Source organism: Acinonyx jubatus, chromosome A2, assembly GCF_027475565.1.
Source record: "Acinonyx jubatus isolate Ajub_Pintada_27869175 chromosome A2, VMU_Ajub_asm_v1.0, whole genome shotgun sequence".
NCBI lineage: Eukaryota > Metazoa > Chordata > Mammalia > Carnivora > Felidae > Acinonyx > Acinonyx jubatus.
Window position 1 is genome coordinate 120315138 of NC_069383.1, and position 21560 is coordinate 120336697.

A 21560-nucleotide genomic window follows, 5' to 3' on the forward strand; every position below is an offset into this window, starting at 1 on the left:
TGTCCATCTCCATAAAGGTGGGTTCACTGGTCAGGCCTGTGCCAGGACAGCTTCTCCAAAGTGAAACAGATTGCTGCATTAGGCATCCTGTGAAAAAGGAAGCACAAGGGCTAGTCTGGTTCTAGAGACAACTATTCCACAGCTAGGACTGTTGAGATAGCCCATACACCAGGTAACATGGAAGGGCAGGTTTAAGTGGGGCTAGGAGAAAGAAAGAGCTCAGCAGCAGGAAAGAGGCCATATGGAGAGAATGGCAAGCCCAAGTGAAAGAATCACTACACTAGGCCTCAGGGATTCATTAGAAGAAAAGTTGTGCCATCCACAGCAGAGAATGACTGTGATGATTAATTTTGTGTCACCTTCACTGGACCATGAGGCACCCAGATACTTGGTCAAACATTATTCCAGTTGTTTCTGTAAGGGTGTCTTTTGATTAGGTTAACATTTAAGTTGGTAGACTGACAAAAGCAAATTGTTCTCCTTCATGTTGGTGGGCCCCATATAATCAGTTGATGGCCAGACTAGCATAAAAAGGCTGATCCTCCCCTGAGTAAGAGAGAGTTCTTCCTCTCCAAATGCCTTTGAACTGGTACATCACCTTCTCTCCTGCCTTCAGGCTTGAACTGAAACATTTACTCTTCCTGGGTCTTGAGCCTGCCAGCCTTTGGACTAAAACTACACCATTATCTCTCCTGGTTCTCAGACTTAGACTTGGACTTATATTATCAGTTATCTTGGATCTCCAGCTTTCCCATTCACCCTGCAGATCTGGGGACTTGCCTGCCTCCGTAGTCATGTAATTCAATTCCTCATAATAAATCTCTTTATTATTATTTATTTTTAATTTTTTTTAATGTTTATTTTTGACAGAGAAAGAGAGAGACAGAGCATGAGTGGGGGAGGGGCAGAGAGGGAGACACAGAATCCGAATCAGGCTCCAGGCTCTGAGCTGTCAGCACAGAGCCTAACACAGGGCTAGAACTCATGGAACTGTGAGATCATGACCTGAGCTGAAGTTGGATGCTCAACTGACTGAGCCACCCAGGCGCCCCTCTTTATTATTTATTCACACACACACACATACATACACACACACACACACACTCCCTCTCTCTCTCTCTCTCTCTCTCTCTCTCTCTCTCGGTTCTGTTTCTCTGGAGAACCCTGAGAAATGAAATTATGCATCTTTTATTTTATTATTTTAAGTTTTATTAAGCAGGTAAGAGGGGCAGAGGGAGAGAGAGGAAGAATTCCAAACAGGCTCCATGCGGAGCATGGAGCCTGATGCAGGGCTCAATCCCATGACCCTGGGATCAAAACCTGATCTGAAATCAAGAACTGGATGCTCAACCAAGTGGGCCACCCAGGAGCCCCAATTATGCATCTTTTAAAAGCAGTTCTTGCTTTTAAAAGCAGTGCTCCTAAGCACTGATAGAGATAGAATCGTTGGTGACCAAGTAATCATGAATCTGGAACTGCATTATTAACTTGTTCTGTCAGACCCACTAAGTTCTTAAGTCAGGAAAGCTGAACAACAATCCATTATGAGATGGAAATGGCACATCCAAGATCAAGTCCAAGCAAGATGTGATGACATGAGCAAGCTGCACATAACCACCATTGCACCAGTGCCCCTTCCTCCACTCATATTTAGGGTCATGTAGGGGTCTCTTATGACTTACAGAAGTAGGAGAAAAAAAGCCCAAGCTGGGTTTTTGTATGGGCAGCCTCAGGTTGAGGATGCAACCCGAAAATGGATGGGAGAGCTAGTAGAATGCCTTATCCACAGGCATGTTTTCCCACCAACACAGCAATTGAGCAGGGGACCCATTTCATAAGGAAGGAGATGCAGGGGTGAACCCATCCAATGGTTTTATCTCATACCACATCAACCAGAAACAAGCTGTCCTTGTGGAAACTGGGAGTGAGTTACTGAGGGCACAGTTGAAATGCCAGCTTGGAGGCCATCCTCTTCGGGATGGGGTCATTTATAAGGATGCCTATATGGCACTGTGTCCCCAAGTAGTAGGAGTAAATGGTTTAGGAATCAAGGGGGTGGTAGTAGAAGTGGCCCCACTTATTATCATTTGTTTTTTTTTTAAACTTTTTTTTTAATGTTTATTTATTTTTTGAGACAGAGAGAGACAGAGCATGAACAGGGGAGGGGCAGAGAGAGAGGGAGACACAGAATCCTAAACAGGCTCCAGGCTCTGAGCTGTCAGCACAGAGCCCGATGCGGGGCTCGAACTCAGGGACCGTGAGATCATGACCTGAGCCGAAGTCGGACGCTTAACCGACCAAGCCACCCAGGTGCCCCCACTTATTATCATTTGTAATAACCCGCTGGGGACTTTGTTCCTCCCATCTCTGGAACTCTAAGCCCTGCAGAGTTGAAGGTCCTGGTCCATTAGATACAGGAAGGGTCCCACTGAACTGTAAGTCATGGCTGCCATCAGGGCACTTTGGATTCCTTGTGTTCAGAGACCAGCAGGCAATATAAGGAATCTCTAATTTGGCAGGGAAATTGACCTGATTGTCAGAAAAAAAATGTGAGGTGTCTTCTTAAAACTGCACAATGGCACTGCTTTTCACTTACAGTAAAAGTTTACCATATCGTACATCATCTAGCCCTCTGCTACCTTTCTGATCTCCCTTTCTTTTTATCTTCCTTTTGCTCACTCTATTGTAGCCAAACTCATCTCCTTGCTGCTTAGAAAACATGCATACTTTCAGGGCTAGGGTTCTTTCATCCAGCTTCATTAGTAGAAGGAGCAAGAAGACCAGCACAAGTACCTCAAAAGGGAGGTGGAGAGTGGGAGAGACACTGAATAAAATGACCTTATTTGTACAGAGTTGGTTGGTGAATTGCATGTTTACCTCTACTGTCTAGTGTAAGCCTCTTCATGTAGGGATTTCTTACCAATATCTTCCACTCACTCTTTGATTGGTGACCAGTAAGAAATTATCCAGTGGCTTGAGACAGGAGGTTGACACTTCCTGGAGAATCTACAAAGTATCCATTTTGGATAATGATTGCTAAAAATAGCAAACTATTTTTTAAGGTACTATGAAATTCCAAGCACTGGGCTAAGCCTTTACATACTTTAACTTAATCTTTTTTTTTTTTTTTTTACATTTTAACGTTTATTCATTTTTGAGAGACAGAGAGATAGAGCATGAACGGGGGAGGGGCGGGAGATAGGGAGACACAGAATCCGAAGCAGGCTCCAGGCTCTGTGCTAACAGCACAGAGCCCGACACGGGGCTCAAACTTACAACTGCGAGATTGTGACCTAGGCCGAAGTCAGACGCTTAACAGACTGAGCCAGGCAGGCACCTCAACTCACTTAATCTTTATAAAACCTCTAAGAAGAAGATATTGTTATCCCTATTTCACATATAAAGAAATAGAGGCTCAGAAAGGTGAATTGGCTTATGTCCTACCTCTCGCAAGTGGATAGCTTTAAACTCAGCTCTTTCTAAGCCTAGATCTGTATTATTTTCTCAGCAATCTGCTTCCCTTTAAGAGAAAGAGGTCACATTCATTCATTTATCCATTAATTCAATAAATTCACTGAGTGCTTATCACATGCCAGGATTTGGCCTAATTTTGCCGATAACAGGGGTGAAAATTGGCAGGCTTCTTGCCTTCATGGAGGTCATACTCTAATGGTATAGGAGGATCATGAATCTAAGGTGTTCAGTTTTCAGAAGGGCAGCTGACACAGCATGTGCAGAGACTGAACTTTTGCATAGAGACTGATAACGATTACCTTTGACCTAGACTCTGGAATCTAAATTGTCCATAGTAAATTTATAACCATAGTTAAAACAATGAACTTTTAGCCTCACCAACTGTGAAATGGGTATAATCATAGTAGGCTCCTTGTCAAGTGGTTGTGATCTCAAATAATAAAGTGTGTGAAAGCTCTTGGAAAACTGTGAGATAGTCAACAAGGGGGAAAGGACTATCCTATATTCTTTTTTAAAAGTTTATTTATTTATTGGGGGGGGGCAGAAAGTGAGAGGGAGAGAGAGAACCCCAAGCAGGCTCCATGCTCAGCACTGAGCCCAAAGCAGGGCTCTATCTCACAACCATGAGATCATGACCGGAGCTGAAAACCAGAGTTGGTCGCCCAACTGACTGAGCCACCCAGGAGCACCTATATTCTTTAATAAAAAACAAACCAACAAAATCCAAATGTAAACTAGATAGTGATATAACAAACACCTAGATACCCATAAACAAAAAGCTTCAACAAATATCAACTCAAGGCCAATTCTGTTTCAATTCTAGTCACCACCTTCCTCCCATCACCCATTTTTTGGGAAGCAAATCCTTGACAGCATATCTCCTTATCTATATATAGATTCCACCACATAAATTTCAAAGGAAGGGATTCTTTTAAAAAACATAACCACAAATACTATTACCAATCTTAAAAATCTACACGCAAAATTGATATTAATTCCTTAATTTTATTGAATATAGTAGTTTGCTTCAGGGTCATATTTCCCTGATTATCTCAAAAATGTTTAGATCTCAAAAGAATGTTTGAATCAATATTTAAATAAGATGCAGGGGCGCCTGGGTGGCTCAGTCGTTGGGCGGCCAACTTCGGCTCAGGTCATGCTCTCATGGTTCATGGGTTAGAGCCCCGTGTCAGGCTCTGTGCTGACAGCTCGGAGCCTGGAGCCTGCTTCAGAATCTGTGACTCCCCCCACCTCTCTGTCCCCTTCCCAGCTCATGCTCTGTCTCTGTCTCTCAAAAAATAAATAAACGTTAAAAAATTTTTTAAAAATAAGATGCATATATTACAGTTGGTTGAGGTATCATTTTATTCTTTCTACCTCTTTTTCTTTTGATTTTTTTTTCCTGAGGAAACCGGGTCCTGTAAAACAGTAGCTCTTGAACTTTAGTGTGTATTAGTGTGCATCAGTATGCATCAGAATCATCTAGAAAACATGTTAAAACACGGGTTGCTGGGGGTGCCTGGGTGGCTCATTCATTTAAGCATCTGACTCTCGATTTCACCTCAGGTCATGATCTCACAAGCCCCACATTGGGCTCTGTGCTGGCAGTGAAGAGCCTGCTTGGGAGTATCCTCTCCTCCCCCCAAATGCTTGCAGGCTCTCTCTCTCTCAAAAATAAATAAATATTAAAAACAACAACAACAACAACAAACCACAGGTTGCTGCATCCTGTCTCCACAGATTCTGACTGAATACTACATTTCTAACGTGTCCCCAGATGATGCTGACGCTGGCTGGTCTGAGACTTTTCAAGAGCCACTGTTGTACCTATCCCAGTGTACCTAGGATTTCTCTAATTATACCCTCAGTGAAGTGTTTCAATACGCTCATCTTCCCCTTATTTCTTATTAAGGGAAGTTTCTTTAATTGCCTACAGTACAGCATAATGACTAAACTCAGGTTTTAAGTTAGATTGGGCTTAAAACTTGTTTTTTGACACTTAATTTGCTATGTGACCTTGGGCAAGTCATTTAATTGCTCTGTGAACCCAGTATTACAGGATCCTCGGGGCACCTGGGGCTCAGTTGGTTGAGCCTCTGACTTTGGCTCTGGTCATGACTCACGGCTTGTGAGTTGAGCCCTGCGTCGGGCTCTGTGCTGGCAGCTCAGAGCCTAGAACCTGCTTCAGATTCTGTCTCCCTCTCTCTCTCTGCCCCTCTCCCGCTTGTGGTCTCTCTCTCTCTTTCTCTCTCTCAAAAATAAACGTTAAAAATTTTAAAAAATATTACAGGGTCCCTGTGAGGATTAATGAGATTTCAAAAAGTTAAGTACTTACTTAGCATACTGCCTGGCATTTAGCAAATGCTCAACAAATTTGATTATCATTTTTCAACCAAGAAATAGTGATGAGGCTCAGAGTCGCTGTAAGGCCTTGAGTTTTGTAGGGTTTTGCGTTGCAGGGTTAGCGGAGCCTAGCAGAGGCGCTCCATAGGAATGGTACCCAGAGAAAGTTGGAGAGACAGCAGGGCTACCTCAAAAATCAACTCAGGGTTGGCTCCTTTAAGGAGGGCGCAGTCACGTGACCCACCTGGTCACATGGCTTGCGGGACAACATGGCTGCGCCCTCACTAGGGCTGGCTGGTGGATCCTGCGCCAGGCTCGGTCTCGTCCTCTTGCTGCCACTGTTCTTGCTGCCGGGCGAGGCGGCTGGGGGCGAAGAGGCCAGGACTGGCGCGGGCGCGGGCGCGGCTTCCCTGGCGGGCTCATGCGGCTGTGGCACTCCCCAGCGGCGCGGGGACCATGGCAGCTCGGCGGCCGCGCACCGATACTCGCGGGAAGCGAACGCCCCCGGGCAGGTCCCGGGAGAGCGGCCGCTCGCGCCCACCAAGGTGCTCTCTCGATTCCCTGAAGGCGGGTGGGGACCTCGGGGTTCTTGGACAGGGTCGGGATGAGCAAGGCAAGGGGTTTGCAGGAAGGCAGGTAAAGATTATAACCACACCCCAAGTCGCTCACGTGCTGATTCGATTCGATGAAAAGCACCTCCCCCCTTTTCCCCCTCAAGAAGGTGGGATCTTGGGGCCCAGCTGAATCCTGCTTGTTAGGGAATTTGGTTTGAGGACAGTTGACACTCCCCTTTCTCACTTCTTACTCATTTCCTCCTTACTCCACCCCATCTTCCTCTTGAGTTTCTCAGGCGTTTACGGGCGACAGGTTTTATTAACTGTGAAGGAATCTGGACAGTGGTCTTTAAATGTCGTTAACATTGTTGTATGTTTATCGATAGATTCTTCCAGTAGACACTGGTTCTTTTGTTTTTTCAGTAGACTTTCTTGAGGGCAAGGAGTTGTCCTGTTTATCTTATTATCCTTATTACTTCAGCACATAGGAAGGACCAAACCAATTGTAGTTCCTTTATTAGTGTTATTTATCTGTGCCTCTCTTAGTGCCTGGATGTGTTAAGTGTTAGTATATATGAATAATAACATTAGTAACAACAGTTACTTCATTCTTTCCAGGTACTTTGCATATTGGTATGGGTGTGGAATTATGGGGACTAGAACCCAGATGTTTGACTCCTAAACTCCTTCTTGTATATCTAGTACATCCTTTCCTTATTTTTTCTATCCCCCTTTTCTTTCCTGTGGTTTAATTCTGAACAGTACTCAGGACTTAGGTGAGAGGTAGTGTCTTCCATCAGGCCATGCCTGACTTCTTCCTTTTTCTTCCTCTTCAGTATTTCCGCATGCTGCCACCATAGTAGTTCTTTACTTTCACATTACAGTTACCAAAGATACTGTCTGGGGGTGCCTTTCTCCAGCTAGGGAGTGAGGATGTTGGGGGTGAGGACTCTAACTTTGTGGCTCAGGTATAGAGGGTTAGGAGGTTGGTAGCTGGGCTTCTGGTTGTTTCTCCATCCTGTGTAATTTTTGGCCTTATACATTTTCTGGTTGTTACTCAGAGGATGCCCTGATTTATTAGTGTTTATCTTTTGTGTGGTAGGAGCCCTGGTTATTGTAGTGTGTATTGACCATTGATGATTTTATTTTCTTTCTACCTTTGTGGTAAATGATAATCAGTTCCTCCCTCCTTCAAAAGAGAATGCCTTGTATCTTTTTATCTGCTTTGTTACTAACAGGGTGACATTTACAGATTGATCTATATCAAATTTTTCCCTAGAACCTTTTGGCCAGTACAGAACATTCCTCATTTTAAGTGCTCTAACCTCTTTTTTAATTTCAGAATGAGATGTGGGTGCCAATGTCTGTTTAATTATGTTCATAAGATAAACATTTTTTTTCCATTTTTTCAGAGTGGTTTTGGGTCTGGCCTAGGTATTGTTTGAGTCATTTTTGGCAAGTTCCTGTTTGCTTGTTTGTTTGTTTCTTCCATACATGTTTTTATTTTATGCTAGTCTTCCCTTGAATTCACTTTCTCTAATGTTTGGAGGCATCTTATGCTATTAGTGAACTAGCTGTTGCTGAGAACACAGCTCACAAGCATTCAAGGACTCTAGTTAATGACTGAACCCAAAGTAGCCTTGTTATCAAGACAAAAGACTTCATAAGAGGCAGTTCTTTATCTCTATGTTTTTCTTAGTTTCAAGTGTTTCAGTTCATGTGGAGATGACTTTGGTCTAATTCTGACACTTAGCCATTATTCTGAATTCAAGAAGTCCAATATTATGAGAGAGATACTTGGTTGTAGTGATTGACATTGTTTCCCTTAATTTTCTTTTTTTTTAAACTTACTGTTTCTTTTAGAGGATTTTTACATTTAAAACAAAACTGAGAAGAAGGTACAGAAATTTCCCATATATCTCCAGCCCCTACACAATGTATAGCCTCCCCAGTTATCAACATCCTCCACCAGAATGGTACATTTGTTACAAATGATGAGCCTACATTATGTATCATAGTTATCCAAAGTCCATAGTTTTCCTTAGGGTTCACACTTGGTGTTGTGCGTTGTATGGGTTTGGATAAATGTATGGTGTATATTCATCATTATAATATCATATAGTGTGGTATATAGTATAGTATTTTCATTCCCCTAAAACTGTTTGTGCTCCCTCTATTCATTCCTTCCCCTCCTCCCCACTGGCAACGTCTGATCTTTTTATTGTGCCCATAGTTTTGCCTTTTCTGGAATGCCACAATTGGAATTATATACTATGTAGCCTTTCAGATTGGCTTCTTTCTTTGGTAATATGCATTTACGATTCTTCGATGTCTTTTCATAGTTTAATAGCTAGTTTCTTTGTAGCACTGAATAATATCCATAAACTACAGTTTATCTCTCCATTCACTTACCAAAGGGCATCTTGCTTGCATTTAAGTATTGGCAATTAGGAATAAAGCTGCTATAAACATCTGTGTGCAGGTTTTTGTATGGACATAAATTTTCATAAATACCAAGAAGCACAATTGCTGGAACATATGGCAAGAATATGCTTAGGTTTTTAAGAAACTGCAAAATTGTCTTCCAAAGTGGTTGTATCATTTTGCATTCCCACTAGCAATATATGAGCGTTCCTCTTGCTCCACACTGTCACCAGCATTTGGTGTTGTCATTGTTCCAGATTTTGGGCATTCTGAGGTATGTAGTGGTATCTCACTGTTGTTTTAGTTTGCATTTTTTTGCTTAACATATGATACCTTTGCCATCTGTGTGTCTTCTGTGTTGAGGTGTCTGTTAAGTCTTTGGCCCATTTTTATTTTCCTTTTCATTTTTTTCCTTTTCTTTTTTGATGTTTATTTATTTTGAGAGAGAAAGAGAGCAAGAGCGATAGTGAGCAGGGGAGGGGCAGAGAAAGGGGGAGACAGAGAATCCCAAGCAGGCTTCACACTGTTAGTGTGGAGCCTGATGAGGGCTCGAACCCACAAACCATGAGATCATGACCTGTGCTGAAATCAAGAGTCAGACACGTAACTGACTGAGGCACCCAGGTGCTCCTTGGCCCGTTTTAAAATCAGATTGTTTTGTTTTCTTATTGTTGAGTTTGAAGAGTTCTTTGTTTTGGATAACAGCCCTTTATCAGATGTGTCATCTGCGAATTTTTCTTAGTCTGTGACTTGTCTTCTCATTCTCTTGAATTATTTTTTGAAGAGCAGAAATTTTTAATTTTATTGAAGCCTGGCTTGGCACCTTCTTTTGTGGATGATGCCTTTGATGTTGTGTCTAAAAAGTCATCACCTGGGCCTCTGGGTGGCTCAGTCAGTTAAGTATCTGACTTCAGCTCAGGTCATGATCTCACGGTTCGTGAGTTCAAGCCCCGTGTCGGGCTGTGTGCTGACAGCTCAGAGCCTGGAGCCTGCTTCAGTTTCTGTGCCTCCCTCTCTCTCTGCCCCTCCCCTGTTCAAGTCTGTCTGTGTGTCTGTCTCTCTCTCAAAAATAAATAAACATTAAAAAAATTTAAAAAGTCATCACCATACCCATTGTCATCTAGGTTTTCTCCTATGTTATCTTCTAAGAGTTTTACAGTTTTGCATTTTAGATTTAGGTCTGTGATCTATTTTGAGTTAATTTTTGTGAAGGGTATAATGTCTGTGTCTGGATTATTATTTTTATGTGAATATCCAGTTGTTCTAGCACTGTTTATTGAAGAGACTATCTTTGCTCCACTGTTTTGCCTTAGCTCCTTCCTCAAAGACCAGTTGACTTTCCTTACGGATGTTTTCTCCTGGGCTCTCTTTGCTGTTTTATTGATCTATTTGTTCTTTCACCAGTATACACCATCTTGATTACTGTAACTTTACAGTAACTCTTCAAGTTGGGTAGCATCCACCCTCTAGCTTTGTTTTTTTCCTTCAGTGTTGTGTTGGCTATTCTGGGTCTTTTGTCTGTTCATATAAACTTAGAATCACTTTGTTGATATCATAAAATAACTTTCTGAGGTTTGGATTGGGGTTGTATTAAATCTAATTTTTTTCTTTTGTGTTTATTTAGTTTAATTCAGCAGATGTTTATTTGGTACACATATTTTATAACACTACCTTATGTCCTGGGCATAAAGAAAAGAAAAAGACCTATGCCCTCCCCTTAAGGCATTTACCATTTACTCTCTGGTGGGTGTGCGCTTGCTAGCGTCTGCACATGTGCACTCTCTGTTCCCCCATCGTTTTATCCCCCTACCTTCCTCTCTCTCTCACTCTCTCTCTCCCTTCCCCCTCCACGCACAATTACATGTAAGCATCATTTTTCCATAGTGATAACACTACAAGAGAAATATGTTACAAAGCCCTTGGAGAGGAAGCAACAATTCATTCTTCCTGGACAAATTAGGAAATGTCTTAAAGAAAAGGTCACATTAGAGCTAGGGCTTGAAGGAGACATTTTCAGGAGCTGGGATGGAAGGACAGATTGAAGGACGTTCCAAGAAGGGGAGGAGCGTGGGCACAAAGCGTTGTGCAGGTGCATGGTGTGTTCTGGGAAATGTTAGTAATGTAAGGTTTCTGGGGATGACATTTTCACACTTTTTAACGTAACGCTTTTCAACTGTGAGTCTTTTTTTGTATTTCAATTCATTTAATGATCACTTGGCAAGATGAGGGACACAAAATAATAAATAGCACTGGCTTTACCCTCAAGGAATTTACAGTTTCATTGGAAAGTTCTTGCAGTAAAAATTGTATGGGAAACAACTTAGATATTTAAAAATTTTACTCAAGTCCCTTCTGGTTAAAAATATAGATAATTCTCAATGAGAATTGAGAGGGTTATTTTGTACAAGGTAGCAAGATGTTTTGATCTCCGTGTATCTTTTAAAACTGTTGCTTGAAAGGCATTTGGAATCATGGGATGATTAAATTGTATGTCATGGCTCTGTATGTATGGGTAACTCCAGTCCTGATTTCCTATCTGAGAATGTTTCTGATTGGGTAATGCTTTCCCATGTGTCGAAGCATGATCGAGTGCCATCTCTTCCATGAAACCTTTCCTCCAGAAAGTAGTATTAAAGCCAACTTGTATATTTTCTTTGGTATTTTCTGTGTAGTTGTCTGATATTCTACATGGGAAGTATTTTTAGACCTTTTTAAATCTCTGTATCTCTATTGCCAGAGTGCCTTACACATTTTAGACGTTCTCTAATAATTGCTTGAATGATCTGTTACCTTTTTTTGGTGGATACAATACTGAAAAAAGTGCTGTGGGAATAAAGGGTGTCCCATACTTTGAAGAAAACTTTGTAAAATAATCTTTTGCTGTGTCTCATCCTCCCAAGAATCCAGTAAGAGATACTATTGCCCACTTTACAGATGAGGCCACTGAGGCTTAATAGACTCATAAATCCCAGGGCTTGAAGGAACTTTAATGTTATTCCGTCTATAATTATTGTCTGTCTGTGTAGGCGGTAGACTAAGAGAATGGTATAGATAGATAAGCCTTGTATAGACAGCTAAGGCAGATCCAGAGATCATGCTTCTCTTTTTCACCTCACTTTCTTCTGAGCCTTTAGCTTATTAGATTTGAGGAGAGGAAAGAAGGAAAAGGGAGGCCTACCCAAAAGTGTTCATATAAGCTTATTTCATTTTTGTATGTAAGATAAAAATCTCACAGCAAGGGAAAGAAAAGGCAAAGCTGACCTCAGCTGGAAAAAAAGTGGGAGGAGGGCCATTATGGGCTCTCATAGTTGGAAAGTTCAAGAGCAGATAAGGCCCCAGACACAACTGGTTCCAGGGCCTGAGGCAGTATCTTCAGATCTTCCTTTTTGACTGTCTCCTGGATCTTCTTTCTTATGTGTTTGCTCCGTTTTCAGGCAATCTCTCTCTTTCTGTCTATCTCTTTTTACTGATGGAAGAGAGAGTACCCCTTTTCTCAAAGTCACAGTTGGCCAACCTGAGCCACAGTAGGTGGGGTAAGAGCTCATGACTCTCTATACTTAGAGAGTTGAATACATGGTTTTCAAAGGGATGTCAGTTGCTCTGACAAGAACAGGAAGCATTGAATACCAGGTGGGCAAAAGTAATAGATGCCCACTGCACCTGGCTGGAGTGTATAGCCCAAATATGGTTCTAGGGGTAAAAGAATCACCTTGACTTCTGTGCTTTTGGCTTGAGTGGCACTGACACAAACTGTGGTGTGGCAAAAGGGTTTTAACATACTTTCAAGGAGGAATGGATTGTTTGAATCTGGAACTTCAAAAGGAAGACTTGATTAGAATGGTTCTTTCATCTGGCTTGCGGTCCTACAGATTGAAACACCGGGTGCTCTGGATTTTACCAGCACCACATTTCACATTTGTAGGACAGGAAACTTTATCTCATTCATGGAAATTGGAAATTCTGATCTACTCAGAGCAATGCGGGCTACTGTTATCTATTACTTCCAGAACGCCTCCAGAACGGAAACTTGGCTTATTCAGGGTTGGCTATCTCTGATGGTTAATGAAAGAAGAAGAAAAAGAAAAACTAGGCCAGGAGTCCACAGTGGAAGTTGTGATTGTATTAGCATTGTTGGTACTCACCTTGAGGGAGAAGAGGATGAGAAAATGAGGTGATTGTAAAACTTCATTAGGAACAAGGCACACAGCTTCCTGTGGGTCTGAACACCTGTTCTCAGGATAGGACCTACCTGTCTGCTGCTGGAGAGCTTTTTCATTTTTACCTTTTAAGTCCTTTATTAAACCTCTTTTTAGACCATTTTAATAATCATTTTAAAACTACACTTGAAGCTTTTGTCTGAAGTCTTCTATTTTTCTGCTTCTCTGCAGAACTGCTTAACATTCTGCCTTCTCTTCCAAGGCCTGAGGAATCTTGTGTCTCAGACATTTGGAGGATTATGAGAATAATGCATGAACCTAGTTCAGTCCTTGAGCACAGTCTTTCTTTTGGGGGGAGGGGAGGCAAAGCTTTTATGTCACACAATTCAACCTGTGCCTATTACTCCTCTATACTACAACAGCTTTACATTATACCCAGTCACAGAAATACTGTAAGAATACTTCCTAGGAACCCCAAAATAATATTGACCCTGTTCATTTGGTCTGTCTCCAAATGTTCTAATTTCTTCACACTGGAAAACTCCTCCCTGTGTAGGTTGGAGCATTTTCTGGTGGAGAGCTGTGTTGCTTTGTAGTTGATCAGCGTACTACCCGAGGGTGTGGACTGGCTTCTTCCTTAAAAGGGAAGACCGAGCTGGTGATCTGGCTTTGGGCCGTGGTTTCTGCCTCCCATAAAATTACCTTGTGGTTGCTTTTGAGAATGTCCTTTGGCCTGAGATTCCAGAAGACAGTGCATTTGGATCTGAGGTTCAAAGGTAAAGATGAGGCCCAAACTCTACTAAGAAAATATAGAATGTTTGTCAAGCAGTGTCTTTTACACAGGTTTCACTATCATGCAACCATGCTATCCAAGTCTGGCACTGTGTTGTAAAAGAAAAAGAATTTTTACAATCAGGAATAATTCAAATAGCTAATTCCTCATCATATTCATGATTTCACTCATTCAGTCCTTAAAGATTTTTTTTTTTTAAGTGTCTGCCCTGAACTATGTGCCATGCTAGGCCCTGGGGATATAGAAGTGAAAACTTTATTTGTGATTCCTAAAGAGCCTAGGATCTAGGGGAGGTGAAAACCCATCATTAAGTTACTGTGTGTGCCACTTTTTAGGATACATAGAGGTATTTATTTGAGGAACCCAAATGAGGGACATACGACTCAGACAGAGGAGGGAATTGTAGGCAATAGGCCTAGAGGAAGTGATCTTGAATATTGACTGTTTACAGACAGTGTAGGTAGAATACAGGGTGAGGGAGATGGTGAGAGATTATCAAGGCTTAGATACTTTATTTTACTCTGAAAAGGTGAGGGGCACACCTAAACAAATTAAGTAGGAAAGTGGTATATGATTAAATTGACATGAACCTTGAGATCATCACCTGAGCCAAAACCAAGAGTTGCTTAACTGACTGAACCAACCATGCACCCCTACACTATGTGCTTCTTAATGAAGAAGACATCACCACCTCTAGGGAAGTTTTAACTACCCCCAAATCAAACCTGAATCTGATAAAGCCTCCAGATTCATCTATCAATTTTCAGGAGGTGCAGAGGACAGGGGATAATGGTAAACTACACTATAAGTTTATAGTCAACAAAATCTTGACTCTGGGAATCTCTTTTGGACAAATGACCCAGTTTCTTCAGCAAATAAATTGCAAAAGGAAAAAGTTAAGGGAGAACTTACAGATTTAGATACCTAAATACCATATTAAAAAAAAAAACAATGTAAACTGTAATGTATAGGATGCATAGTTAAATAATTAAACTGCAAATAAAATAAGGTAACTGCATATAAAAGGATAGTGCAGTACGGTGACTATAGTTAATGCAGTATTATATATTTGAAAGTTGGTAAGAGATCTTAAAAGTTTTTACCACACACACAAAAAAACAAATTATTTAACTGTTGTGATGGATGTTAACTAGACTAATTATGTAATCATTTCATACTATATAGGATTATTGAATCATGTTGTACACCTGGAGCTAATATAATGTCCTGTATCAATTGTATCTTAAATAAAAGTGAAAAGTCTGAGCAGTGGTTTTCCTCTCTGATGAGACAGAGGATTTATGTTCACCATGGGCATAATAATGGCTTTTGCAGTAATTGGCAAAGTACTTTCTTTCATGGAGGGTGGGTTATAAAGATGCTTGCCTTACAATTTATTAAGCAATATATGTAATGCTTTTTAAAATATTTGTTACAACTAAAAAAGATTTTAGGTTTTAGGTGGTGCAGTAAAGGTGTCCATTCTCCTAAAACAAGAACAATAACAAAAACAGCCATTTGCCCTGAATTTTCTTTTTTTTTTAAGTTTTTATTTTATTTTATTTTTCAATGTATGAAGTTTATTGTCAAACTGGTTTCCATACAACACCCAGTGCTCATCCCAAAAGGTGCCCTCCTCAATACCCATCACCCACCCTCTCCTCCCTCCCACCCCCCCATCAACCCTCAGTTTGTTCTCAGTTTTTAAGAGTCTCTTATGCTTTGGCTCTCTTCCACTCTAACCTCTTTTTTTTTTTTCCCTTCCCCTCCCCCATGGGTTTCTGTTAAGTTTCTCAGGATCCACATAAGAGTGAAACCATATGGTATCTGTCTTTCTCTGTATGGCTTATTTCACTTAGCATCACACTCTCCAGTTCCATCCACGTTGCTACAATGCCCTGAATTTTCTAAGCAATGATGTGTATGGGGCACTAAAGAAGCCCCAGAATAAATTTGAAATCTTGTATTGGTTACAAGTTGGGTTTCCACCTGATTCCTTATAGAACTGTCAAAAAGTACACAGTATTTTTTTAGAGAAGTAAAAAACTATGCCTTTCTGGAACTGACCAATCTTTTTAATTAAAAAAAAAATAAAAATGTTTATTTATTTATTTTGAGGGAGGGGAACAGGAGAGGGGCAGAGAGAGAGGGAGACAGAATCCCAAGCAGGCTCTGCACCATCAGCGTGGAGCCTGATGCAGGGCTCGAACCCATGAACCATGAGATTATGACCTGAGCTGAAATCAAGAGTTGGGTGTTCAACCAACTGAGCCATCCAGTCCCTCCTGACCAATCTTTTTTAAAAATTTGTTTTTATTGAGGTGTAACTGACCAATTTTCTTTTACCTCCCTTCCTGCCCCCCACCCCCTGCCTGTGGCAACCACCAATCTGTTCTCTGTATCTGTAAGCTTGTTTTTTGTTTCTTTAGATTCCACATAGAAGAGAGGTCATATGTTATTTGTCTTTCTCTTTCTGACTTTACTTAGCGTAATGCCCTCATGGTCCATCCATGTTGCAAATGACAAGATTTTATTCTTTTTTATGACTGAACAATTGAGAAATATATGTATATATACATTATATATACCATGTATATGATATACACAAGGCCGTATATTTTTATATATACACACATATTTATATACTTACATACATTCCACAGTTTCTTCATCCATTCATCCACTGATGGACACTTAAGTTGTTTCCATATCTTGGCTATTATAAATAGTGCTACCTTGAACATTGGGGTGCATACATCTTTTTGAATTTCTGTTTTAGTTATCTTTGGGTAAATACCCAGAAGTGAAATTACTGACTATGTGGTTCTTTATTTTTTTTATTTTTTAAATATATTTTAATGTTTGTTTATTTCTGAAAGACAGAGAGACCGCATGAGTGGGGGAGGGCGGAGAGAGCAGGAGACCGAATCTGAAGCAGGATGTAGGCTCCAGGCTGTCAGCACAGAGCCCATTGTGGGGCTTGAACTTGTGAAACGCAATATCATGACCTGAACCAAAGTTGGACGCTCAACTGACTGGGCTACAGGGGTGCCTCTATGTGATCATTGTTTAAATAATACTTTTTAGCTTTTTGAGGAACCTCTATACTGTATTCCATAGTGGTTGTACCAATTTACATCCCTGCCAACAGTACACATGAGTTTCTTTTAACCACATTTTTTGCCAGCACTATTTCTTACACTGTAAGAAATTGTAGCAAATGTGAGGTGTATTGATAACAGCCATTCTAACAGGTATGAGGTGCAATCTCATTGTGGTTTTGATTTACATTTCTGTGATAATGATGGTGAGCATCTTTTCATGTACTTGTTGACCATCTATATATTTTCTTTGGAAAAATGTCTATTTAGGCCATTTATTAATCAGATTTTTTTTTTTGCTGTTGAATTGTATGAGATCTTTATATATTATGAATATTAGCTTCTTGTTAGATACATGATTTGCAAAAAATTTCTATCATTCATTACGTTGCCTTTTTATTTTATTGATGGTCTCCTTTGCTGTACAGATGCTTTTTAATTTGATATAGACCCACTGGTTCATTTTTGCTTTTGTTATACTTTTAGTGTCAGATTCAAAAAATCATCACCAACACCTGTAACAAGGAGCTTACTGCTTAGGTTTTCTTCCAGAATTTTATGGTTTCAGGTCTTATGTTCAAGTCTTTCATCCATTTTGAGTTAATTTTGTGTATGGTGTAAGATAGTGGTTTAGTTTCATTCTTCTGAATGTGGCTATCCAGTTTTCCTAACACTATTTATTGAAGAGACTCTTCTCTCCATTTGATATTCTTGGCCTCTTTGTTGTAAACTTATTGACCATGTTTACATGGGTTTATTTCTGGGCTCTCTGTTATGTTTCATTGTTTTAATGCCAATACCATACTGTTTTAATTACTGTAGCTTTGTAATGCTGTTTTAAATAAGGGAGTGCAATGCCTCCAGCTTTGTTCTTTCTCAAGGTTGCTTTGGCTATTCAGAGTCTTTTGTAGTTTCATGCAAATTTTAGGTTTGTTTTTTCTATTTCTGTGAAAAATGCTATTGGAATTTGATAGGAATTGCATTGAATCGTAAGAATGCGCTTAATTCTTTATTAATTCTTTATTAATTTATTAATTAATTCAATATTAATTCTTTAAATGCATGAGCATGGAATATATTTTCCATGGTTGTTTTCAATTTCTTAATGTGTTGTTTTCAGTATACAAGTCTTTCAGCCCCTTGGTTAAATTTATTCCTGGATATTTTATTATTTTTGATGCAATTGTAAATGGGATTGTTTTATCTTTCTGATATTTGGTTATTACTGTATGGATATGTAACAGGATTTTTTGCTATTGATTTTGTATCCTGCAACATTACTGGAATTTGATTATTAGTTTACAGTTTTTTGGTGGAGTCTTCGGGGTTTTCTATATAATATTATCTGTACATGGTGATAGTTTTACTTCTTCCTTTCTCATTTGAATGTCTTTTGTTTCTTTTTCTTCTCTAATTACTCTGGCTCGAACTACCAATATTAAATTGAATGAAAGTGGCAAGAGTGGGCATCCTTGTCTTGTTCCTGATCTTAAAGGAAAAGCTTTTAGCTTTTTACCATTGAGTATAATGTTAGCTGTGGTCTTGTCACATACCCTTTATTATGTTTAGGTACTTTCTGTCTGTACCCACTTTGTTGAGAGTTTTTATCGTAAGTAGATGTTGAATTTTGGGGGTGCCTGGGTGGCTCAGACAGTTAAGTGTCTGGCTCTTGATTTTAGCTCAGGTCATGATCTCATGTTTCATGAGATAGAGCCCTGTGTCAGGCTTTGCGCTGACAGCATGTGGCTTGCTAGGATTCCATCTCTCTGCCCCTGCCCCTGCCTTCTCAAAATAAATAAACCTTGAAAAAAATTAAGTGGATGTTGAAATTTGTCAAATGCTTTTTTGCATCTGTTGATATGATCATATGATTTTTTCTCATACGTTATGTTATTGTGGTGTATCACACTGGCTGATTTGTGGATGTTGAATCAGACTTGCTTCCCAGGAATAAATCCCCCATGATCATGGTGTGTGATCTTTTTAATGTATTGTTGAATTCAGTTTGCTAATACTTTGTTGAGAATTTTTCCATCTATGTTCATCACAGATATGCGCCTATAATTTCTTATTCTTGCAGCATCCTGTCTGGTTTTGGTGTTGGGATAATACTGACCTCATAAAATGAGTTCGGAAGTTCTCTCTCTTCAGTTTTTTGGAAATGTTTGGGGAGGATTGGTAATAGTTCTTCTTTGAATGTTTGGTAGAATTCCCCAGTGAAGCTGTCTGGTTCTAGACTTTTGTTTTTTGGGGGAGGTTTTTGATTACTGATTCAATTTCCTTAGTAGTAATCAGTCTGTTCAGATTTTCTGTTTCTCCATGATTCATTCTGGTAGGTTGTATGTTTCTGGAAATTTTTTCCAGTTTTTTAGGTTGTTCAATTTTTTGGCATATAATTGTTCATAGTGGTTTCTTATGATCCTTTGTGTTTCTGTGGTATCATTTGTAATATCTTCTCTTTCATTTTTGATTTTATTTATTTGAGTCCACTCTCTTTTTTTCTTGGTGAGTCTTGCTAAGGATTTATCATTTTTATCTTTTTAAAGAACTGGTTTCTTCATTTATTGCTCTGAATTTCTCAGAATTTCTTTTGCTGCATCCCATAAATTTTAGTATATTTCCATTTTTATTTGTCTCATATTTTTTAAATTTATGTTTTGATTTCTTTTTTGACCCCTTGTTGATAAGTAGCCTGTTGTTTAATCTTAATGTAACTGTGAATTTTGTGGTTTTCTTTATGGAATTGATTTCTAGTTTCATATCATTGTGCTTGGAAAGTTGCTTGACATGATTTCAGACCTCTTAAATTTATTAAGACTTGTTTTGTGGCCTCTCATGGGATCTATCCTGGAGAGTGTTCCATGTGCACTTGAGAAGAATGTGTATTTTTTGCTTTTGGATGGGATGTTCTGTATATGTCTGTTAAGTCTATTTGACCTAATGTGTTGTTTAAGGTTGTGGTTTCTTCATTGATTTTCTATCTGGGTGTCCTATCCATTGATATAAGTGGGATATATTATTGTGGTGCTGTCTATTTCTCCCTTTAGGTCTATTAATATTTGGTTTATCTATTTACATGTTTATATATTTACATATGTTGGTTGCATACATTTTTACAAGTGTTATATCCCCATGTTGGAGTGGCCTCTTTATCATTATGTAATGCTCCTTGTGTTTTATTGTAGTCTCTGTTTTAAAATTGATTTTGTCTGATGTAAGTATAGCTACTCCAGCTTCCTGTTGGTTTCCATTTTCATGGAATATCTTTTTCCTTTCCTTCACTTTCGGTCTGTGTGTGGTTACCTCTAAAGTAAGTGTCTTGTAGACTGCATATAGATGGTTCTTGTTTTTTAATTTATTCAGTCACTCTTTGTCTTTTGATTGGATAGTTTAGTCCATTTACATTTATAGTAATTATTGATAAGTATGTACTTATTGCCATTTTGTTCATTGTTTTCTGGCTTTTGTTGTTGTTATTCCTCTCTGTTCCTCTTTTCTTCTCTTGCTCTCCTTCTTTGTGGTTTGATTGGTTACTTTAGGGGTATGCTTATATTCCTTTTCCTTTATCTTTTGTGTATTTACTATAGGTTTTCACTTTGTGATTACCATGAGGTTTTCATATAACAACCATGAGATTTTTATATAGCCTATTTTTAAGTTGATAACTTGTTTTATTGCATTCTAAAGTGTCACATTTTTACTCCCTGCTGCCATATTTCATGTTTTTGATATCTCATTTTGTATCTTTTCATTTTACATATCCCTTAACTAGTTATTGTGATGAGTTGTTTTTACTTTCTGTGTCTTTTAATCTTCATGCTAGCTTTATAAGTGATTAGTCCACTATGTTTACTATATATTGGTAAATATATTTATTATGTATTTCCTTTACTTGTGGATGTTTAACTTTCTGTTTTGTGGATGGTCCACAATTTACTTAACCTGTCTACTTCTGATGGACATTTAGGTTATTTCCAATCTTCTGTTAAAAACAGAGCTGTAATAAATTGTATTGGATACCAAAGATTGGCATTTCAGAAAGTTCAGTAGGTCCTTAAATATTTGCTGAATGAATGACTGAACAGAAGATAAACAGCTTAGTGTGGAGCAAGGAGGGATGTGAAAGGATGAGACTGGAGACAGGGTGACTGGTTGTGAGGCTCCTGCAGTTGTCTGGGAATAGAAAAGAGGGGACAAATCAGAGGGAAATACATTTAGGAGATCCAGTAAGACAGGGTGACCTCTGTAATGCTGGGATTAGGGGACAGGAATAGTCAGGCATGATTTTTTTTAAAGTTTACTTATTTATTTTGAGAGAGAGGGAGTGTACATGTGTGTGCACGCATGTGGTCTCACCAACCATGAGATCGTGACCTGAGCTGAAATCAAGAGTCAGACACTTGACCAACTGAGCCATCCATGTGCCCCAAGCATGATTCCTTAGAGGAATAGTAATACATTGGACAAATAATAAGCATTTATTACCCATATATCATAGATGAAAAGAGCTTCATTTTCATTGGGAAATATATGCACAGAATTAAAGACAACCACTAGCAAAGATAATCAATGGAAATAGTAGGAATCAATGATTGTTGATTACTACTTTCCATTTCTTCTGATCTTGTTTTTCCAGATCTTCTGCTGTTACTGCTAACCCACATTCTTTCTTTTTATTCCTAGTTATTTCTCTTTGACTTCCTCTTTTTCCTTC

At 39.4% G+C, this 21560-nt stretch overlaps 1 protein-coding gene across 2 annotated transcripts in view; it reads left to right on the forward strand.

The window, feature by feature from the left end:
- The first annotated feature begins 6044 nt into the window (after positions 1–6044).
- Positions 6045–21560, forward strand: part of SUMF1 (sulfatase modifying factor 1) — a 94591-nt gene continuing 79075 nt past the window's right edge. The window contains exon 1 of one of the 2 annotated variants that reach the window (XM_053219030.1): positions 6045–6362. In XM_053219030.1, coding sequence (XP_053075005.1) covers positions 6087–6362 — 276 coding nt within the window. In that variant the 5' untranslated portion in view covers positions 6045–6086. The remainder of the gene's footprint in view (positions 6363–21560) is intronic. The other variant, XM_027042518.2, reaches the window with a different exon arrangement.